We start from the raw sequence: 22,637 nt of genomic DNA, 5'->3' as shown, positions 1-22,637 counted from the left end.
AGTTATTAATTTCATAATCCAAAGTTTATAAATCTATAGCCACTTATGGTGTAGTTTCATGGCTAAATATTTAGTTGACTCTTTGTGGCGAAGTTTCTGTTCTAGAACATCGATAGAATTCCTCAAAAAACATCCTTGGAGTATCCATGCTTTAAAGTTTGAAATTGTCAAAATCAGGGTTAAAGAGTTCTCAAACTGTAATTTGAAACATTTATGCAAATTTTGTTGTTAATAGCTTTAAACTGTGTCAGAATTTAGGAATAAAGTTAAGTCGGTTTTTACAAGTTAAGCTGACTTATAGCAGTATCTTAAAATGTATCCAGTAATATTACAATTTACCCTAAAAGTACATAACATAGCAGAACGGTAAATTGGCAGGTAAAATAACCGGGAGCAGGGTCGCTACTTCAACATGGTTTCGGGCGCTATCTTAATCGTCCAGCGTTTAAGCATATTTATGTAGCAATAAGTTATCAGAAGCCTAATTACGGCCGCGAAACCACCTGTCCGCTATCATCTGTACATAGGCCTTCGCATATACTTCCGTGCGTCTTACGCGCGGTCCCACCCCCGCGGCGCCATTGGTCGGCGAGGAGACTGCGCGCGCAGTGGCCCTCCTCGCGCCCGGGTGTGAGACGCTGCGACTCCGAAGGAGCCGGTCGCGACGCGATGTGCAGCCGCGGACAGTACTGCCGCGACTACGTCGCTACGCTGCCGTCGGACGCTACGCCCGCTACGCCGCCGCCGACTCGGCCGTGCGGCACATATTTTACACGAATCTGTTATCATTTCGAACTTTGTTTCATGAATGCAATTTTTAAAAGTTACTTTTGGATGCCTAAACTGAAGTTTTTATTGTTTTGATAACTTTCGTAAAGTTTTCAAGCTTAGTTTATTAGTGGTAGTAAGTATTTAAAAGACATTTATTTGGTGATGTGATATGGCTAGGCGACAGCACACTAGTTGCGCATGGCTGGTGGCGGGCGGCTGCGCGTGGGCATGCGCGCTGCTCGTCTCTGTCGCCGCTGAAGCACATGCTGATGTTGACACGTCCACTGGACTCGGGGACAACACACTCACCAATTCAGGTAATTAGCTTATTCCTACAGGTTCCTGAATCTGTCAATAAAACAAGAAAAATATTTCCATATATTTGCATTAGCACAGTAGTGAATAACTAATTATATAATCTGGGGGCTGGTATAAAATTGATCATCAAATGAAGGCAAAGATTTTTTCTTAAAAGCATACAAACAAGTTCTATAAGACGTGAAAATAAGTGAATATAGCAATAATAAAGAAATAAATAATTTTTGAGTAAATTTTGCGGATTTTATACTTTAGCCACATAAAATCAAGTCGTATTTAAATAATTACAACTTTATCTCACTGAGCTGTTTATGCATAACTTATCGGAGCACATTATCAGCATATTATATAGGTATAGGTACCTATACCTACTACACACAGTATATGTGTCATTCAATACACGATAACGTCTCAATATACAAACATTCCATTAAAACAATTATACATATAAGATATGTAGATATAATATTGCGTAGTTTTTATTGTTTTCTAATATCATTAGCAAAATAATCAGTAAAATCTATGTATGTTCAAATGACAAATGGAAAGAACAACGTGTTTTATCAAAATAAAGTTCTACATAGTGCTTTCCTCAAAATTATTTCTGTAGATTTAGGCTAAAGAAAATACTTATTAAATATGTTACAATAACGTACATATTTTTTAACAGATAAGAAAAAGAAATAAGTACGTTACACTAGTATGACTGATATTATGTACTTTCTTATGTAGAAAAATTAAGATTTTAACAACTAGATATTTATATAGGTATACATATGAAATTTTGATGTTAAATTATATACTATGTTTATTATCGATTGTTTCAAAAACATTATTATTTACAAGTTTAAAATTATAATACAGTAAGAATGTGCTTTAGGACTGACTGTCTTGATGATAATATGTGATCACATTACTTAAAAATTATATCTTATTAAAATACATAACATTTACTTAAGCCTAAGGCATCACCAGTTTTTACGCAGGGCACATGCCTCTCACATGGAGAATGAATGTGCGTTGGGGAGGATATTGTGCAAAATGATGTTTAGTATTCATATCGAAGATGCGCAATGATTTTTAAGAAACAAATTATTGCACAGAATATTTATACTATTGCCACAGATTACCTATTGCCGTCGATTATGTTGACCATCTAGGGAGTACCTTAAACACAACGTTTGCTCCAGGCGGTTCAAAGATGTCAGACTTAAAATCCAGGGCTTTTTCAAGATGGTTCTTAAGATACTCATAGAAAGTACATTATAGTGTAGAAAAACCACAGTGGCCTGACTTAGAACCAAACCCGCACAGTGGTTTCGAGAGCAGGTGTTTGAACCCTAGGTATATAAAATTGCAAATTATAGAGTTTCATACGTCCGAATAGATAATGACTGGACTAGGTTCTTACTGTTATTGTAAATAAGCAGATTGAAATAAGGTTGACTGGAGAGAATGCCTATGGCATTAAGTCCGCCTTTGTAATTCACTTTGTGATTGCATAAGGTCAAATAAATAAACATTTTGATTGTTTTGAAATTTAAACCGATGGCTTTAAAATGATTAAATAATCTAATAAGTAGATTTTAAATCTTCTACTTTTTGGACTTGGCTTATTTTATATTAAAGAAAATTTTTATTCCGCTTTTAATTTGTACTAGAATATAATTAAGAATAGAAAATAGTAATAATAAATAAGTGTTGATCTATAGGTTCCTATGTTATGCTACCTGTTTGCCCTAGATACCCATACAAAATATAACCTATGTTACTCGAGGGTAGTGTACTTATCGACAGTGAAAGAATTTTCCGAAAGTGGTTCAGTAGTTTTGGAGCCTTGACAACAAACAAACAAATAAAATCCTCTTTATTATAATATTACATTTATATCAGAATAGATATCATAAAACGCAATAACAAAATGAAAACGGTGTAACGGTAATAACAGTATTTATTAACCTTTGACTGAATATTTTTATCCAACTGAAAAACTAAAATATAAACTACCTACCTTTTAAAGTCGCGTATATAAAATGTATTTTAGATTTGTCATTTTATTTTTCAGGTTAAAATAAATAGACTATAGGATTTAAACCACATATTTGACAAATAGGTAAATTACAAACGAATGTTTTTGTGTGATTATGCTATGTATTGCCAATTTTTTTCTAATAAAATGGAATAAAAAACACTTTGCTAAATATACTGAATATTTCATAAAATATATCTGTTTAATAATTCCGTTTGTTTTAGCGATTTTATAGATACGTGTTATGGTGAATGTTTTAAATATTTCACTATAAAGAAAACTAAAAAAAAAATGAGATAATAGATTAAATCGCTAGTTTTAGCTGAATTACGGCCAGTTTTTCATCAAAAGTTAAAGTTAAAGTAATGTCTAAAGTAAAGGTAACGGTCAAATTCGTTTTTTCAAGGCTAAAGTGACAGCAAAATTCATAGAAAAATTGAATTTAACCGTTACTTTTACTTTAGACATTACTTTGACTTTTACTTTGGCTTTAACTTTTGATGAAAAAACTGGCTGTTAGTGAATAACATGGCCCAACCTATTTAGGGTACTACTAGATTTAGGTAGGTATCACATTAGTGTTTCTAAGGTATGACTGCACAAACGCGCACACTACAAAATACTACTAGCTACCTAGTATTTATATTTTCCAGTTTATATAGTTTTTTATTGATTTTGCTAAGAAATGATTTATTTTTCGAGAATTTATATTATTTATGTTTTGTCAATTAGTATTAAATACGTACAACATAAATAGGCCTAATGAGCTGAATCATATGTAGTCAAAGTCAAAGTCAAAGTATTTATTATTTGTAAAAACATAGGTATAAAAATAAATGAAGATCTTAAAGTTAAAATAGTGCGCTATGTTTTGTCTATGGTGAGACGTACAAATATGGTTTAAACTACTTACTAGAATTAAAATAATCAATTTTTACAATTAAAACAGAATTAAGTATCTAAATTAGTCGTTTAAGAACTCATCAACCGTATAGAAACATTTCTCAATTAGAATTTTTTGTAATGTTTTCTTAAACTTATGAAGAGGTAGTATTTTAACCTCATCGGGAATTTTATTGTAGATTCGCGGGGCTACGCCAATGTAGTCATTATGAAGGCTATAAATATTTATATACTTAAACCATGACCATGCCTTCACCTTTAATTTTCATTTTTATGGATTGCATTTTTTTTCTATATGTGTAATATGTGTAAATTTATATTATTGATAATATATACGGGGTTACATTTTTGACATCTACTCACATCAGCCATTTTTTTGTTGTTACCCAAAATATACTTGAATGTGGTACTTAAGTAGCTGCGTGGGCTTTCCAAATCTTCAAATACATCATTCCAATGTTTTAAGACTGACGGTGGGCGGTGTCTAAATAGAACAACACCTATTATGTACTTTGTACTTATGTACGTTTTTATCATCAAGTTGTATTTGAAGAAAATTCTAGTGAGATGACTGTTTTCTTGTGAAATATGATTTGTGAGTAACTGGAGGTATAAATTGTATCGTAGAATTTTGTTACGTATGAATTTCGTTTTAATGCCTTTATAGTAAAATGTAACTTAGATATATATTTTTTTAACTGTAAGATGGTTCTATTTTGGGTATGAGTTGTGTAAACATGAGAATGTTTTTTTTTGTTTGTTCTCAATATATGTAAATAATATATATGATAATAAAATAATATATGTAAATACATTAAAGTCTTAAGCTTAGTGTGCTCAAGAAAGTAATAAATGTAAATATTAATTATGTGTTCTACGACCTATAATGAACTTATGAAGATTTAATAAGATATTATTGACATTAGATACAACGGTGTATAAAATAATTAAATTCCTACTAGTAAAAATATAATTATTATCACATAAAAATGCCTATAAGTTGGCGAGGAGTTCAGTATTCCACATTCTGTGGTCTATGTTAACTTTTGCAATATTGATTGGCTACGATGAGATAGATTTGTAATAAAAAATCGGTAAAAAAACTTTTAAGTTAAACGGTTTTATCTTATGTGCACTGAAAACTAGAAAAAAAAAAAAAAACTGTTACTGACCTATAAACCTACGCAGGTGATCCCGGTCATATTAGACTAAAATAAAAACGTAAACGTCATTTGATACCCATATTGAGGGGGTTGTGGAAAAAATATGTAATCCGCCATTTTGTACCGGCGGCCATCTTGGATTTACAATGTTATTGATATTACTATATTGTATTGTCATCGGAATTCAAGGTGTATACCAAATTTCAGATCAATCTGACAACAGGAAGATACTTAAATTTTAATTTCTAAATTTGACCCAAGAAAGAATAAATAATAAAACAAACAGGGTGAGCTAAATAAAACCGTTTAAAAAGAAACTAGGTGATCCCCTTTTAACAACCCTTTTTTAAAATTGTAACTAAGATTTTCTATTGGGTGTTAAAAACAATTACTTATTATGAATTTTTCAGCTAGATACTCTTTGCAAATTGTTCTTACAAAGACCTAACCTGCATGTTTTCAAAAAACTATGTAACTTCTATTAATAATGATAATTAATCTACGCATTGATAAATTTGCGCTCCGTTACATTTACTGGATATTAGCAGAGAAAACAAAGGTGGTGACGGATCAATTTCTAACATTATGAGGGTGCATCGCTACACGGTGCAAATAGCATGCGCATGTTGCTACTTACAAGCATGTAAAAAACGTGCGGTTCCAGCGACTCGCGCATGTACCAAAGCAAAATAATCACCCGCGTGCTCTTGTCACCTGTCATTAACGAATAAACGATTTGATTTTTGTCATTTGTCACTTGCTCCAGCTACATATACCGTGTAGATGCACCCTTAGATATAGTTAAGAAATAAACAATAACTTCGATTGCAATCCTATAACTAGCAACAGAGTTCCAGTATTACCAGTACATACTTATAAAATCCATTGCTTTATATTCGTATAATTAAAATTAACGTTTCTGCAACACATTTACAATGACATTACGTAAAATCGCGTTAATAGTTGGGCTCCTGCGTCAGATAGTCGGACATAGTGATGCCAGTAATTTGGCCAGTCATAAATTACTCGTTTAACTGAATTACGCGAGTTGAAAGCATTCCGCCGCTGTCGAATGCGGACCGTTTCCATTCCCATGCTACTCGCGAGGCCACTGATATGCAGGCATCCGATGCACTTCACAAATGAGCTTTGAATCAACGAAATTTCATTTGTGAGTCATTTGCCATCGATAACGTGTCAATCTTAATAACAATCCCGTCAGATTGTTGCGACGCAATTCAGTTACTGATGTTTGGGTGAACAGGCGCTGTGTGGTGTTGGTTATGCGGCTTGCGTATTGTGCCACAAAAACTTTTACTATGGAAAAGGATTTTTTGCATGAATTCAAAATAATAATGAACGGTTTGGTGGTAATTAATGTCGTGGCAGGTTCTTGCATTGCAGCAGGATGGAAATCCTGATGACGTTCAAAGAATACCTACTTGGGTTATTTTTGTTGTAGGTAACTATTGCAACTCTCAAGACTTATGGTATCAATATTGTAGTGTTCCTCAGTAGATAGCTTACATTTGTGCTTTATAGTAGCAGCATTGATAGGTATGCAGGAATAGCGACTCGCTTTTGATTAATTAATGTAATTACCGAACTGAGTAAATCGGCAATTACAATTCACATCGGGAAAGAACGGATTTTAAAGCACATCGTTCATTACAAAAACTTGGCAATTAAAATAATGTGGGCGTCACAAAAATAAATCCTGCATATTTGTTTAAACGACTTTTATTTCAACAATATGTGCATTTGGGATTTTGATAGTTCACATGATTAGGTACTAGGTACCTATTGGCTCAGATGCTTTATTTCGACTGTGTGACATGGACGCTGAAAAGCTATAGGTAGGTATAATGAAGGATAAATAAGGAATCTATGTAAAATCTATCTATAAGAAGAATAAAGGACCTATATATAGTATCCACAAGAAAATTTTGAAGGATATCAAAAATAAAAAATTGGACACTATGAAACTGACTGACTGTTTCACTGTCAAAACTGCTGGTTTTGTAAGAATAAAGGTTTGCTCAATTTACTTACATCTAAAACGGATAAGTATTTTATAAAATCACAAGTACAAGGGAAACCCATTTTCGCAGTTTTTTCAACCCACAGTAGTGCAATGCTTTTATGGTACACCATGAAGAACGGAAGAATGCTTTGTTGTTCTTCAGCCGAAACCAACTAAGAAAGGCATGAAGGTTGCACTTTAGCGATTTGTACCCATATTTATAAACAATCGCCAAGTCTACCCCTCCCTGAGCAAGGTCGGTGCAATTCGGCCGAAACGTTGGGTATAGAAAAATATATCGTACCTTTATACATGGTATCGCGTTTAAGTCCCCATTGATTATAAATAAAGAAAAGCATGTTTGTGACTTTGGTTTCTTTCTCGTGACAAGATTTATTCTTCACTGTATTATAATTTTTCACGGGATAAAATATCATTTGAGATATCATCCTACGGCATTTTTATGAATGTACTAGAATAGTAATGAAACTCACTGGCAAAAATATTGCAGTGAATCGAAAAGCTTTACTGAATAAAAACTTAAAGCGTGCGCTAAATATCTCAACGTCATGCAGTAACGACGTTTGAAACTAACCAGATGCAATTATTCCAGAGCCCAGAGCTCCATTCACTGAAGTTCCTCTGCCTGAACTACCGATAACGGAGAATAGTGTAACGAATTAATCAAAATTTCACCTCGGGGCCTAATATGAGTCATGATTTCTGGTGGCGAACAATGGAGGTGGAGGCGCACTCGATTCGAAGTTGAATCACTACGTACATTTGGAGAGTTCCTTTGTTACGGAACCGAGTAATGAAAGCGCTAGCTGATAATAATTTACGAACAGCAGAAGTGTCGTTGTTTAATGGCGAAAATAGGGGTCCGAGGAGCATTCCAGCGCGGGAGCGAGTGGGCGAGCGCCGGCGCCGACTGACAACCGCGCCGACAGCAAACTAAAATAATTATCATCATTGTCCCTGGCCACGGCGAGCGCTTTAATTGTTCATTTACATTTGCAACGATGATACCAGTTCCGAACTATTTCGCTCGGCGTTTATTTTACTCTCGCCGTTCCGCTGCCGTGTTATTGTTCAGAGTTAATGGTCTGAAAAATAGAAATGATTCGCAATTTGTATGATGTTATTGTTGTACGTAACTTATAGCTTTATCTGGATTTCCCTATATGTGAAGATTTATTGTTACTATTGTAACAAGCACACTTAAATTAAGTAAGTACTTTGTTATCTACATCCATTACCAATTTTTTTTTCAAAGTAACCTACAGACATCCTCTAGTAGTCGATAGCGTAGCATTTTATATTAGGATTCTAATATATTGCTTTTCAGATTGGGATGTAATAGGGTTTCTTGTAGGCATTCTAACTTTAATGTAGGCACGGGCACGCATAGCTCTGAGTTCGCCTGTTGTGTTAGTGTTTATTACGAAACGTAATTAAGTCACAGACGAAATATTTTGATCGTTGTTTGTATTGAAACAATAATAAAGTCAAGTTCTTGAGGCAACTCTTAGACTCGATTATGGCATAACATAAACTGTTAAGCACGTTGAACATCTCACACGCTGAATGTTTTCGCTGTGTCTAAGGGGCACATTGCTAATACAAAATGAAATTACAAGAGAAGCTCGCGGAGTCCTCCCACGGCATTAATTTGTATCAAGAATTTGTAGAGATTTAGCTTGAGCCGGGACGGAGTGTTCATCGCAGCCGGCGAGCGTTAACACTTATTAAGGGGGTGCATCCCTGCGACAGATGTAGGGGAGGGCCCGCCATTTGCGTAATGTCAGGAATGGTTACACTCGATTTAATAAAACTCCGACAGCATTTCATTCTGAAGAATTTAAGAGTCAATTCGTTTTAAACGCCACAGTAGCATAGCGAGAAAAAACCGTGAGCCGAAACGTGCCTCGAATACATTGCCAAGGCTTGGATTTCTTATCGGTAGCAATTGAGATGAGTACTTATGGCTTTTCGAGTGGCTCGGCTTCGTTTAATTTGTTGTTTCAGCGTGGAATTTTTATTAACGTCTCCTCTCACTTTACATTTTTAGGGACGTGTTCCTTATTGGCAAGTCAAGGTGAAGACAAAGTTTGGCTTCGTATTTTTATTTTTGTTTGAGCACCTCCAGTTTCCTTGCGAAGGTTGTGAATAGTAAATAGATCGATGACCACAAGGTTGTAGCATGTAGTTTGCGGTTAACCTGTTGACTCGTTGCGGTGACATTGTGTAGGTAGACTATACGTACATGTGTATGTGCCACCGATTAGTTATACCAGCTGTGGATAACTGGACCCGTTCATTAATCAAGTCAGTTAGTTTCTGGCGTTTAGTGTGTCTTGAGTTGCGTGATTCGGCTTAACATATAAACTGGTACGTTCAATCGGGTTTAGCTGAGATATCACGTTGCGGTTTATGTCTCGGCTTATCTTGATCAGAATCGTTCATCAACGTTCACACAGGGATTTTTCCTCAGGCATGATAATACGACTGCATAAAATTATAGTGCTATGCTCATTTCCCTTGCAAATACAATCACATTATGTCCAAGCTTTGTGACTGGGTTCAGAAATTAATAGCAACACAGCGCGTGTGTCGTTCGGAAAACACAAGGGGACCACTCAGCAGATGCTTATCTACACGCGCTCTCTGCCTCCGACCAAACACTGTTTCTACGTACCAATGCAAATATGTACTTATTACTTCACTTTCTCAGCTCAGTTTATACTCTGAGGTTCTTAATATTGGTAGTAGCAATATATGCGCCAGGCAAACATTCCTTTAAGTACAGTTATTAAGTAAGTGCTAATGGACTTTGGTCTGGATGCTGCGACTATATGTACATACGAATCTGGACAAACCTATCAAATATAAGAACAACTAAACTAATTTTACTACTTGTAGGTAACTCGTTTTAGAAATATCCTATTTCGGCCAATAATATATTAGGGGCGACTTTATAACATGCCAAGCTGATAATCACAACTCATAAGTTTTTGTAGGTCATGAAATAATACAGATTTTTACAAACCTAAACTTGTCCTTAACTGCACAATCACGCTGATTAGCACTGATATATATCACACCATTCACACTTAGGTAGTTTGGTGTGACGTTGACATGAAAACAACAATGCAATCATCAATAAATATGTTTAAACAGTTATCCATATAAGTAGGGGTCTCTACAAGGACATTACACGAATGCTTACAGTAACATGTGGCGCGTAAATGTGACTAAACGTAATTAATGATCGATTGTACGCACGACCATAGAGAATGGTTCGCACCCTCCGCAAATCTTTACCGCTCCAAAATGGGTGTCCCCTGAGACTACAGTGCCTTTTAATTTGCCAGCATTAGGGCTGTCCCCCGTATTGCTACCGTCCTAGTCAAGATTTTTATAATTACATATTTGTGTGTACGATCGATCTTCCCAATCCAATGGTTCCAATGGTTTGTTGAATTTCAAAGGATGTTAAAGTTTGCACACTATGTGGCTACATGTATCGCTATGGGCTTTAATCATACCAAAATGTAACAATCAAGAACCGACTTCTAAAAACATAGAAATGCAAAAAAATATATTTTAGGTGCATATAGAAGTCTTGTGGATGTCTTGTGGATTCAACTATGTTTTATTTTGCTACCGACTTCTAGACCGAATTGAACTGTTTTTTTTTGCAACAGTGATAAACCTACATTTGAATAACGCTTAATGTACGTCTTTCTATACATATATACGTAAGTATGTATACAGAATAATGCAGATGTATGTAATTCAGCTAAAATCTGCTTTTCTTTGGGTGTTCTAGATTCACGTTGTTTTGTTCCACTTAACTTTAATAGATGGCGCTGTCAGTCACAATCTGTTACACAGTCCAAATAAATAATTTAAATTGATTGAAATTCATTTATAGCTAATTTGACTATGATGGAACATTTTAAACTGATAGATTAGTCTATATCTTGGGTATAAAATTGGTAAAAAAGATGTTACAACAACTGGCTTCGCGATATTTATTTATCTATACGAATATTATAAAGGGGAAAACTTTGTTTGTTTGTTTGGTTGTAATGAATAGGCTCAAAAACTACTGGACCGTTTTTTAAAATTCTTTCACCATTCGAAAGCTACATTGTCCACGAGTAACATAGACTACCTATATTTTATCCCAGTACGGGCAGTACTATGGACGAGGGTAAAACCGCGGGAAAACGGCTAGTTATTTATAAACCTAAAGCATTTGAATCTCCCTTTCAAAACTCAGCATATTAAGTACTTAAAAAGTGTAAAATACGAACTCACGCATGTTTTTACACCTATATACGTAAACTACAGCTTTATACGAGTATATATAAAAAAAAGCACTTTTACCTTGTAGCTAACATTATTATGTAGTCCACAATAAAACCTCAGCTACATTCCGCTTTAAATATACGCCATCCACGCACGCGGTGCGCGCGGGTGCGTGGTTTATGACGTCACGGGTGCTGAACCCGGCCCACGGCGCGTGCGAAATTCGTCCCACACAAGAACTAGTTCACACCACGTGGATTTTCGTAAAGTATTTCGCGTTATTGTGCTCGCCTTTACTTTAAGGAAGTACTAGTAGTAATCTTATTTATCTGAAAGCTCAAGTCGCTTTTAGTATGGATGACGGTGTTGGATCTCTTTGGAGCAGCAACGTTGCTACCCTACGGCTATTCCAAATAAATCGAACAGAAGCATAAAATGAAGGTGATTGGAATCTATACGCATAAAGTAGCCGTGTCTGCCCAAATCTTGCCGTTAGCGCAGTCTTTGGGCTCAAAACGCTTTCGCTTCGATAACATCGCGAGCCTCCCCCTGTCGAATTTTTAATCGGGCCCGTTGATGTCGTTTGTCTGCCGTGGCTACCCCGGGGCCCGGAGCTCTCTTTCTGTAGCACTGGCTATTCCGCACTGCACCACACGATTCATGCCCCAACTCCCATTTAAAATTCATATAATTCCGGAACCGTAAATTAGTTTTCTCTTCACTATCACTGACGATACACAAAAACTGGTTTACATGTCATTATTTAACATAACTTCACTTTCAGTTATGATCTCTAAATGTGTAATAATCGAATTAAATTAAAATAGTTTTAGGAAAAGATTCCTTAATAACTAAATTAATCCATTAAAGGGTATAACGTGTGTGTACTAGTGAGTGTAGTGTAACATTAGTATGTAATGATCGGCAGATGAATGCAATCATAAAAGTATTTGTTGCCGAAAAGGAAAGATATCGTTATTGGTAAAGCGGCACGCGGCACTCTGGGAATATGAGAAGGCAAGTCCGGCGTAATGTTTATTTGATACAAGTAATCGCCACATGATGTATGGAAGCGATAGCGCGGCGGTCGCGCGCCGCTCACTCACCGACGACGTAAGGTTTATGATGATTATTCGATCTAAATGATGATTTATTACAGGATTAGGCAGGCACACGGTCCATTTTGTGGGGAGATTGGCTTTATTTATATTATAATGCCATCCTCACATTAAATCAGGAAGAAATCGGCTTTGTTGAATATTAATCACTGAGTTATTTGTGAAATGTTTGTAGGGGCGAAATAAAGTCCCTACATACATATATTAGGTACCAATTTTTTTATTGATTGTCAAAAATGCGTACGTGTTCATGATTAAACAACGTTCCTTTCACAAGGTCTGCTACTTACAACTTCTTGATATGGCTTAATATACGATTAATTTAAAGGTTTAGCTTACTTTTAAAGAATAAACCACCCAGAAAGGAAACAATTCAGGTAGATAGCTTCCAGGTGCACTCGTAACAAGCTTTCCTTTATTTATTTTTTGTTAAGAAACAAAACTTTGTAATCTTGATATCGTTACCCCAAAAAGCAATTTAATATACCATCTTCTCAAGATTTAAGAATTTAATATTGGCAGCAGCTTGTTTAAATGGACGGATGTTTTTTTCTTTAGCATATTTTTTTAAGTCTTAGATGATCAAATTATGATTTCATAAAAATGTGGTTTGAGATACATTGTACAATATTGTCTCTGTCGACTGTAGTAAATAACATTTATTGCAAAAGACTTCCTCCCGGCGGTGGGCAACACAAAGCTAATCAAATTATAATTTCAAATTAACCTTGCTTGCAGGCGACTTTATGGCTCAACAATATAATTTAAAGAATTACGTTTAATTTGTCGACAAAAATGTTTGACTAAGTCATATTTTCTTTTGAAGTGAATTTTAGTTTTTACCACAATTAACCATGTTATAGTGAAATATACTTAGGTACCTACATGTATTTTGTAAGTGACAAGGTACATATCTTTTGTGCTTTCAGTAACACACACAAGACGAGTTTGTGTTGTGCCTAAAATTGGCTTAATTAACAGTGACCAGACTTTAAATATTGCTAAACTAAAGATCGATGTAATATCTTTGTTATTACTGTATAGTTCGAGAACACAACAATGATAATGTTTTCCATTTGCTTTGCACAAAAATACAAAATGCATAACTTCTAACTTCGGACAAAGAATAACAAAGACGCCATTTAAATTACTTTAATATAAGTTTGTTTCTTTGAATCGCGATGTTGAGGGGAAATTTTCGGAATTCGTCTTAAAACATTTCTTGCAAAGAAGCTTCCGACGTTGGCAGGAGTTAGACGGGCCTCAACATGTAGAAAGTAAAATATGAGTCTACAAATAAACTTGCAACAAACCGCACTAAATGTCGCGACCATCCATTGAGTATTCTAGAAATAAATGGAATATTTAACATCTTCATTTTTTATACTCACCTGCCCAATTCTGCTTACTTTATGTACTTATGGAAATAGAATTTGATTAGCCAAGCCTAATCTCATTAGGTAAGACTTTAGTTATGATATTACGATATTAACCTACATTACAATCGTCTATCTTCATATGTACCTAAAATAAGTTATGTTTTTTAAATGATAATCTAATAATATTGTTTTATAAATAATAAAAATAAACTTTAGGAAAAGCTCATTGTAAACAGGTGAATTCACAGCGTTTATTTGAACTCGCTGCAGTCTATCATTCAAATACGATTTTATTAAGTCGACAGTTATTTGCTACGGTAGGAAAGCTTCTGTTACAAGATCTTGTAGATGTTAGTTAAAATATTTTATGATGGAACAAACTTAACATTAGCTCAAGATCTTCTATTTTTTAAAGATATTTTAAATAATATAGGCAATAGTCACTTGAGTCAGTATAACAATAGTCAAGGTAAAGATTAATTTCTGAAGATCGCAAACAATGTTTAATCTTGCAAAGGCTTTAAAAGCCTGAGTAGGTACCTATTTAAGAAAAGATAATTCATCATATTTGATTAATATAATTTCGCACACACATGCATAATATAATAGAACACAAAACATCGCAGAAGACATTTCTTAAGAATGAATGTAATAACCTAAACGATTACAATAAACGTTCGAGACGTATTCATAAAGGATCAAAAGTGCAATCGTCGATAATATAGGTAACATGCCCGGAGCGACCGTTGATTCAAAAGAAAGACAAGTAGAAAGTTTCCCGCCGAAGACATGAAATCATAGAACGATTTCTTTTACGACTTCGGTTTCAACTTCATAGCGATGAATTATGCAGAAAGGAGAGAGATTTCCTGCGATAAAAGTCGTAACACCCAAGAGTGTTCTAAAAAGAACTCTTAGAATATGATAAGGGAAACCAACATAAAATATTTAAATTTGGATTTTTTGTTAGAATTTAAGAGTACCCTAAATAAATAAATCGACATGGATTTTGAATAGCTAAATAAGTTTTGCCTAGATTTACCGACATCATTTCGTTTTGTATCTTCAGAAAACGATATTAAAAGTAACGGAATATTTTAATATTGCATTGCTTTTTTATGTCTTCGCCCAAACATACAGGCATGTGTGGAATTTAAAAGAAAATTCCTGGACATATCCAGCAGACGTTCGCAACATTAGCTAACATGGCTCGGTATTTTTTTAATTGGCATTGCAGCGTGGAATAGAAGCGAAAGCGAGTCCGCCACAGCTAGACGCAGGAGTGAGCGGGGTGCGCCGCGCGCGTCCTGAATACCTAATTGACTAATATTAGTTGCTCGGAGGGGAACTTGCTTCGAGGTGAGCACAAAACTTGAGACAAAGAACACGTACGGGTCTTGGAAGGGCTACTTTTTAACTTTTAATATGCGAACTTGATCCATCAGTGATGCGTCAATATAAAACACAATCACTCAACTTTTGCAGATTTAAAGATCAGTTTCGCTATGCAGCACATACACAATTCCTAAAATTACATAGATACGGGAGCGGACCTTTTATTTTATGTTTACAATATTTTATCTTATGTTTGAAAATATTTTTTGAGTTGCATGTAAACACGGAGGACGGAAAGTAGGTAAATAAAAAAAAAAAGTAGTAGATTAAATTAAAACGAGCTTGTGCAGATAGATAGGTAGGTACTTATTACTTAGGCTAATATAGTCTACAGTTCATAACTAAAATCTTATTACAATTTCTTTAAAAAGTCGTTTAAAGATTAGCTCTGGTTAAATGTCTACTGGATAAGTACTTTCTACCTGCAGAGAACATTAAGAACTTATAAGGAAGTTGCGCGCTCACGACCGCTTCGACTTAAACTAAGCTCACAAAAGGTTGTGTATTGTATCCATTTGAAGTTGCAATAAAGCACCCAGACCGCGCACTACGAAACTACGAAGTTCACAGGCAACGTAGGTTTGAAATGAAATAAATTCCATTAGCGTAATTGGTAGCAAAAGCGAGTTATAGGCCTGTGTCTCGTTCCATACAGCGCGCCCTATCTAGGCTTTTTTAGTCGTCGGATGCAACATTTTCATTCAACAATGACAATAGATTCATAAAAATATGATTCTTTATCTTAATTTGTCGACAATGTGGTCGTAACTTTAGAAATAAATACGGCACCAGATTTGTAAGTTGCAAAAGGCGACGCATTCTCTGAACAGTCTCAGGTTACTTTGTTATGCTAATCTTCATAATTCTTTAGGCGGAGGAAGTTTTGGGGACTTACTTTTTTGAAAATAACTTGTAATTCAGTCGTAATTTGTTACGCCGTTGAATGTTTACTTACTCGAATAAAGTTAAACCCACAGGTTTTTCAGTTTTTCTTTTACTCATATTTGGATTTTTATATTTTAAGACACGTGGTCAACATGTGTTTGTATGCACATATTTTGTTAAAAGACTGGCTAATTAAATAAATACATGTTTATATAATAGTAATTATAAACTCAACAATCAACACACCTTGTACCTGAAACTATCCTGACAGTTTTGTAAAGCTCCTGCCTTGTTCAAATTAACGAAGAAAACTTCTCGATCAAGTCCGTCTACCTGAAAACACAAAGTAAACTCCGTGCCTTCGCAACTTATCCATTAACTTAAGTAGAATCTGTAGACAGCATGGGAGAGAATAGTGCCTCCGCCATCGTGTTACAGATAGTTTGAGCGTTAAACGAAATTTATGATATTAGATTGATTGGTTGGCAGGTATCTGTTTACTTACAAGCTCTATGTTCTTCAGTTTTGTGAATGTTAACTATTTTATATTATTATATTCTGCTGTCTTGTAATTTATTATGTGAAAAAGTCAATATGTAAAGAATTGCTTTACGTCGGCGTAGAATCACGAGTCACCCTTTACATTATCGTGCTGTCACGCGGTGCCCGATCAAGCGTGAATGTTTCAAATTGCTAATGTATTTCTCGTTAAATTTTATATGCTAATTTAAAAATAGATTTCGTATAAAATCACTGAAGAGTTTTCTTTTCGGACGGTTAACCCGGCTGAGAAAGTCGTACCGTGTTCTCTATAAAATCTTCATTAATTTACGAAACTTCCGACAATTTCCTTTTGACTCGAGACCCGAAAATGAAAAATTATTTCTTGAATTTTTACTTCACTTAAAATCTGCACAACGTTGTAGTCGACGACCGCTTTATTATTTATGACAAGGAACACGAAACTCATCTCGAGTTATAAACTTCTTGGAATTTCTCCTGAAGTAATACAGAGCTATTATTATGATGTCCCCACAAAAAATATTCTCTGTGTAGCGGGGCCAGGGTCGGGGGTGACTGCCGGCCGGGCGTCGCGCGGCTCCAGTCCCGCAGTACAGTTCAAGGGGGACAGACGTCTGACACGTCTAGCATCGGCCGTCATCTCTAGACTATGTTATCGGAATCTTTGTTAATCAAATAAATGGATTCTAATATTTTTGTGTTTCAATGGCTAGAAAATATTAAAATAAAAAGAGTATTGTAGTAGGTAGTAGAAACCATTGTAATATGATTTTTTGTAATTGAAACCTGAAAGGCACATTTTTATTTTGTATACCTGTAAGTAAATACATAGCAAATCTGAGTAATGTAAAAGCAGTGGTTAAAGCAAAATCGATTCGCTTAGATCAGTGCAGAGACGTGTGAACAGAGGATTTGGAAGTGTGCTCTATGTGGTGATCTTTTTACGACTATTCGACAACCGTAAACTTTTATCGCATTCCTTATCCGGAAAACACTGCATGCTAAGTTACGACACTTCTGTGAGATCGCCTAATTTTTAATAGCTTTCCAAAGTAAAAGTTAAAAATATGCGATTTATGAATAGGTTTATGGCTAATCATGATAAATGTGATAAGATGCATTAAGTTATTTATTTAGATAGTTTTTATGTTAACTTATCAAATACCACCGTAAATATCAACAAGTATTTTTAATTATCTTGGAATGGAAATTAATATTAAATAAGTAATGACGTCCACAAGGTTCCTATGAAACAAATGAGACAGATTACGTCAGTTCACACCATATGAACGTAAGGCACCGTTGTAAGACCAGAATTACGTCGAGTCATGAATTAAGGAGTAGGTGGATAGGTCAAATTATAATGAAGGTGCGACCTAACCCTTTAAGGAAACCGAATCTTGGGAATAGACCGATTACACGAGGTTGCTGAACAAGCATGTTATTTATTCGAGCAGATGTTATCCTCAAAAGCTCACATATTTTTATGTTTCTCAACTCCGATGTATAGAACAGTTACCTATACAAAAGGAATACATACGGCTTAAATGGCTTACGACAATAAAAAAGTTTTTGTGATGTTTTTCTTCCAAACCACTTAACAAGCTTGGCGCACGTAGACATGTTTGTGTCTTGCTTGCATTATGACACCGTGGTGCTATAAGATTTAGAGGGGGCAAAAGTGAGGAGACGCGCCGGCGCCAGACACGTTGCCTACTTTGTCATAACTACCGTACACAGTTAACTGAAAGTGTTCTAATGTCTAATGGAACTATCTGATTCCTGCACCAATGTTGATATTTCCTGATTCGCGGAGTTTAAAGGACGTTCACAAATTAAGAGAAAATGTTTCTTATTAAAACGGGATTCATGCAAGAATTAATAATTAATAATAGGTATCAAGATATCTGAACCGACTTTCCACTAAAAGTTGTATATATGTATAATAATAGCCAATAAAAGACGCATTCTTCAAAGTGCCAGTGGTAATCAAATTCTATAGAAGGATATAATGTAAAATATTTACGCCATAAGGTTTGCATCGAATATCCCACTACATAAAGTTATTGTATCTAGGACTGAGAGAAAACATGACGCGGAAGATGTAAGGTAAAACTTCGGTATAGCTTATGTTTCACTGTTCATAGAATCTTGCGATATAAGCAATGACATCTTAATTGGAAACTGGTTCGAGTTGCGAACTGTTTGGATCAAACATTAATTACACTAACCTATTGTTATAAAGAAACCTCATAGAGCAATTGAATATAGTTTGAATAATAAAGTATCGGCACAGACGTCGAGTTGGGAAGTTAGAGGCGAAGTTCGCCTATTCACTCATTACAGCAGCGACCTCTTGTTGCAGGTTGTTGTCATAAAGTTAAACTTACGTACTTCCTCTATTTGAAAAATAAACTTTTAATAAGCCCCGACGACATAACATGCTTTGTTTAAGCTCTCCACTGAAACTGTAAGTAGGATCTTACAATTTAAATTAGTAGCTAGTTGGTTAGACTAATTATCATAAGAGCTTCAAAGTTTATGATATTACAGAAGTTGTTTGTTTTAGGGTAAAAACACGGCTAATTTTTGTGTAACGATGAAAAACGCACAAGTTAACATAGTGAAACTGAGTTAAGAAGCACGCAGCGGGCGATGTCTCAGGCCGGCGTAATATACGCTAACGGTCCGGGACAAGACAAATGTGTTTTCTCTCGCTTGCTATTAGAAGCTTTCCGCTGGCTCCGCTCTCATGCGCCCCCTGGATCTTGATTGAAAACGGTAGCTTATTATTGGATTTTTAGACGATGTGACAACAACGTTTATGTCCAATTATTTGCTTTCGTGGTGTTGTAGGTCGTCTGGTAATTTTGGAATATCAGCCTTACATTTATGTAGACTCATAGTTGCAAAAAATCTTCATTTATTTGGAGAACATTTAATTTATAAAACAAAGATATTTTTACGTTTTACACAAACAACCACCGAAATAACAAATACGGCGCCGCAGAATAAGTAGTGGTACAGTTTAAACTGTTGCAAAAAGCTGGTTAGGATTGTGTGTTTGTTTCTGTCTGCCATGTAAAACCTTATGTATTAAGTTTTTGGCAAAGTGTGATCTTAGTGTTTTCTTAGTTATTGTTGGGGTTGAGTCTAACCAAGATATTTATATTTTTATTATTTACGTACCGAGTTACATTATTGTAACTTAATATGAAGTAGTTGTGATCAGCGAGTAGCGTCAGCAGGTACGTTAGTATTTCAGAGACCGGTAACTAAAATGGTTAGACAGATATAATATAAAGACAAGGGTGGCAGCATTCACGTCGCAGCTAGTTAGCAGCGCAAACTGGCTCGTCGTCGGCGTTCGCGCAAATTCAATTTGTCTCGAATGTTCTGTGAGTGTGGAGCCGAAGCTCGCCGTACGACCGGCGACCGGCGACCAACTCACTGTATACGCTCCCTTCCATTACTGTCACACTATTTGTCTATAGACGTAAGTTGCTAAATTACGACCATCTGACAAGATAAAATCTTAGGAAAATGTGAAAAAGTTTTCGTAGTCCGCTGTAGCCGGGCCGCTATTGAACTCCGCTTTTAGTGGTTTTTTAGAATCGGTCGTTGATGTACAGCTATTGGTAGAGTTTTGTTCCAAAATATAGTTTTATTTTCTTAGATAGTAACATTATTATATAGAAATATCTGTTGCTGTGGCATTCACAATGACCACTGTCTCAGCTTGTAGGTACCAGAAACTGTGTTTGGATTGTGTGCGCGTGGGTTCACTCATTATTTTAATAGGTTTTAGCAGGCGCCGCGGCGTGGCGGCGGTACAATTTACAATAACATTACATAACAAAATGCTCGCTCGGGAAGGGTGTGAGTATAACATTGTAGCATGACTTGTGCGTTTTATCGAGTGTTGGCGAGATTAATGGCGGCTCGTCGCACGCTCGCGGCAATTACACGCGCAATGTGGCAGCCCGGCTGGCATCATGGTTTTGTTGCGTTCATCAGCCGAATGAACGTCGCTGAAATGACGCAGCCGACACCGAACTGCGCCACATTTGCTTTACGATACTCAATAACGCGACAAATTCTCTGCGGACGATGAGCAGATTGTCTACGAGTAAATGCAGAGTTATTCCGTGTTCGCCGTGTCTGGTTTTTGCCTCTTATTTATTCAGTGGAATGGCTTCCTATTTGATATTTGGCTGCGACTCAAATATTTTCAATGTTAATAAATATATAATTTTATCTTCCACACAATTCTTTGCCGCACCGGCTTGTCGTTATATTTCGACAAAAACTGAACATGTCGGTATGACATGATAAATGTATTCATTAGGAATGCAAATTTATATAATTTCCTTCTAGTAGCCACGCTCTCATACATATGAAATACTCATTCATAAAATATTCAAAATGGTTTCACGCTCCTTAATTATCTGTGTTTGTACGTCGGCGAAAAGTTTCACATGTTTGAGCTATGCTATACTTTGCTTAACCATATCTTTTACGTGGTTTTATCAAATTGAGTAGCAATATCAGACGTGCTTCTGTTAAAAGAAAAAACTCTATCATGATTTATCTTTTTCTTGCTAAAATTATTTTATTGCACATCGTATAATTAAAACCAAACAAACGTGTGTGTTGTGAGCGGTTAAATTAAGTACATAATTACCTCTAAAGTAAAATAAATAACAATTATTACACGTACGTTTCTAGTGACCCTCGTTTCTACAAAATGAAATGTTAACATAATTAACACGTACTAAAAGCCAACAGACAAGTACAACTTTTTGTAGTGATTGCTCAGCAGAACAGCAATTTTCCGTGGACACAAGTACATAACGAATGTTTGCACAAGTTCCAACGGTAATGCAGCGGCGGCGTGTTTCACGACAAGGCTCTGACCCGCGCTGCGAGCCACACAATGACAGCGTAGCCAACACAACCCACTGCTAATATCCGCCATTTCCAAGTACAATTAAAAACAGGGTCATATGGCGTGCACCTTTATTACAACCAAAGTGAATATTAACGGTTTGCAGAGTGGACATCATAAGTTTTTTATTAGTGCAGAATTATTTTATTACAAAAAAGATCACTTAGAAACCATGCAAGTTCTGATTTGAATTTTCGAGCTGCTAATATTACGTGTTCAAATAATAACTACGACTTATTTGCTACGCAGCTACGAGATAGTATCGGTGTCGTAGCGGTTTGTAGCCCGTAGTCTCGTAGCACGTGCCGGCTAGTCGCGTCAGTTGTGCGTTGCAATTACTCGCTAAATGACGTGCAACCACTAATCTTGTTTGCTTGAACTTTTGTCACTCTGTAACCCGTCTCGAATTTCGCTCGCTTTAGGGACCAGCTATTTGATCCCTTATAGAACATGTGCATCCAATAAGCCCAATTATCTATCTGTGTAAGATGATTTGAAAGACATTTTAGTGGAAGGTTTCAAATAAATTGACGTATAGGGGAAGTTTTTATTGTGATAGTCAGTTTATGAAGAACCGTTAAAAATAAAATAATTTTAGCCCAAAAATGTGACATTAACAGATAAAGTCAGCCGTGCCTACATGTTATATGTACTTATTTTATTTTTTATGGTCTGACCCGTCAATTACGGTTAGTAAAAGAGTCAGTAGTACAGTGCGTCCTGGGCCGTGCGACATATTTTCAATCCCATTCAATAAACAATTCGGCGAAATCTAAACATACGTTTAGTAAATCTGCTAAGAGGCCCATCTCGCCGCTACGTGACTGAATCGAAACGAATTTGTCCCAGTAAAGCCGCAGCCTTTT

The 22,637-nt window shown here is 35.7% G+C and overlaps 1 protein-coding gene across 1 annotated transcript in view; it reads left to right on the top strand.

Moving 5' to 3' along the window:
* Positions 1-586: 586 nt before the first annotated feature.
* LOC110374090 (lachesin) overlaps positions 587-22,637 on the top strand; it is a 64,076-nt gene continuing 42,025 nt past the window's right edge. The window contains exon 1 of the mRNA XM_021331670.3: positions 587-1,088. Within this exon, the coding sequence (XP_021187345.3) occupies positions 941-1,088 (148 nt within the window). The 5' untranslated portion in view covers positions 587-940. The remainder of the gene's footprint in view (positions 1,089-22,637) is intronic.

The sequence above is a fragment of the Helicoverpa armigera genome, chromosome 3, assembly GCF_030705265.1.
Source record: "Helicoverpa armigera isolate CAAS_96S chromosome 3, ASM3070526v1, whole genome shotgun sequence".
Lineage (NCBI taxonomy): Eukaryota > Metazoa > Arthropoda > Insecta > Lepidoptera > Noctuidae > Helicoverpa > Helicoverpa armigera.
Note: the sequence above shows the minus strand (reverse complement) of the source record. Positions and strands in the feature narration are given on the sequence as shown.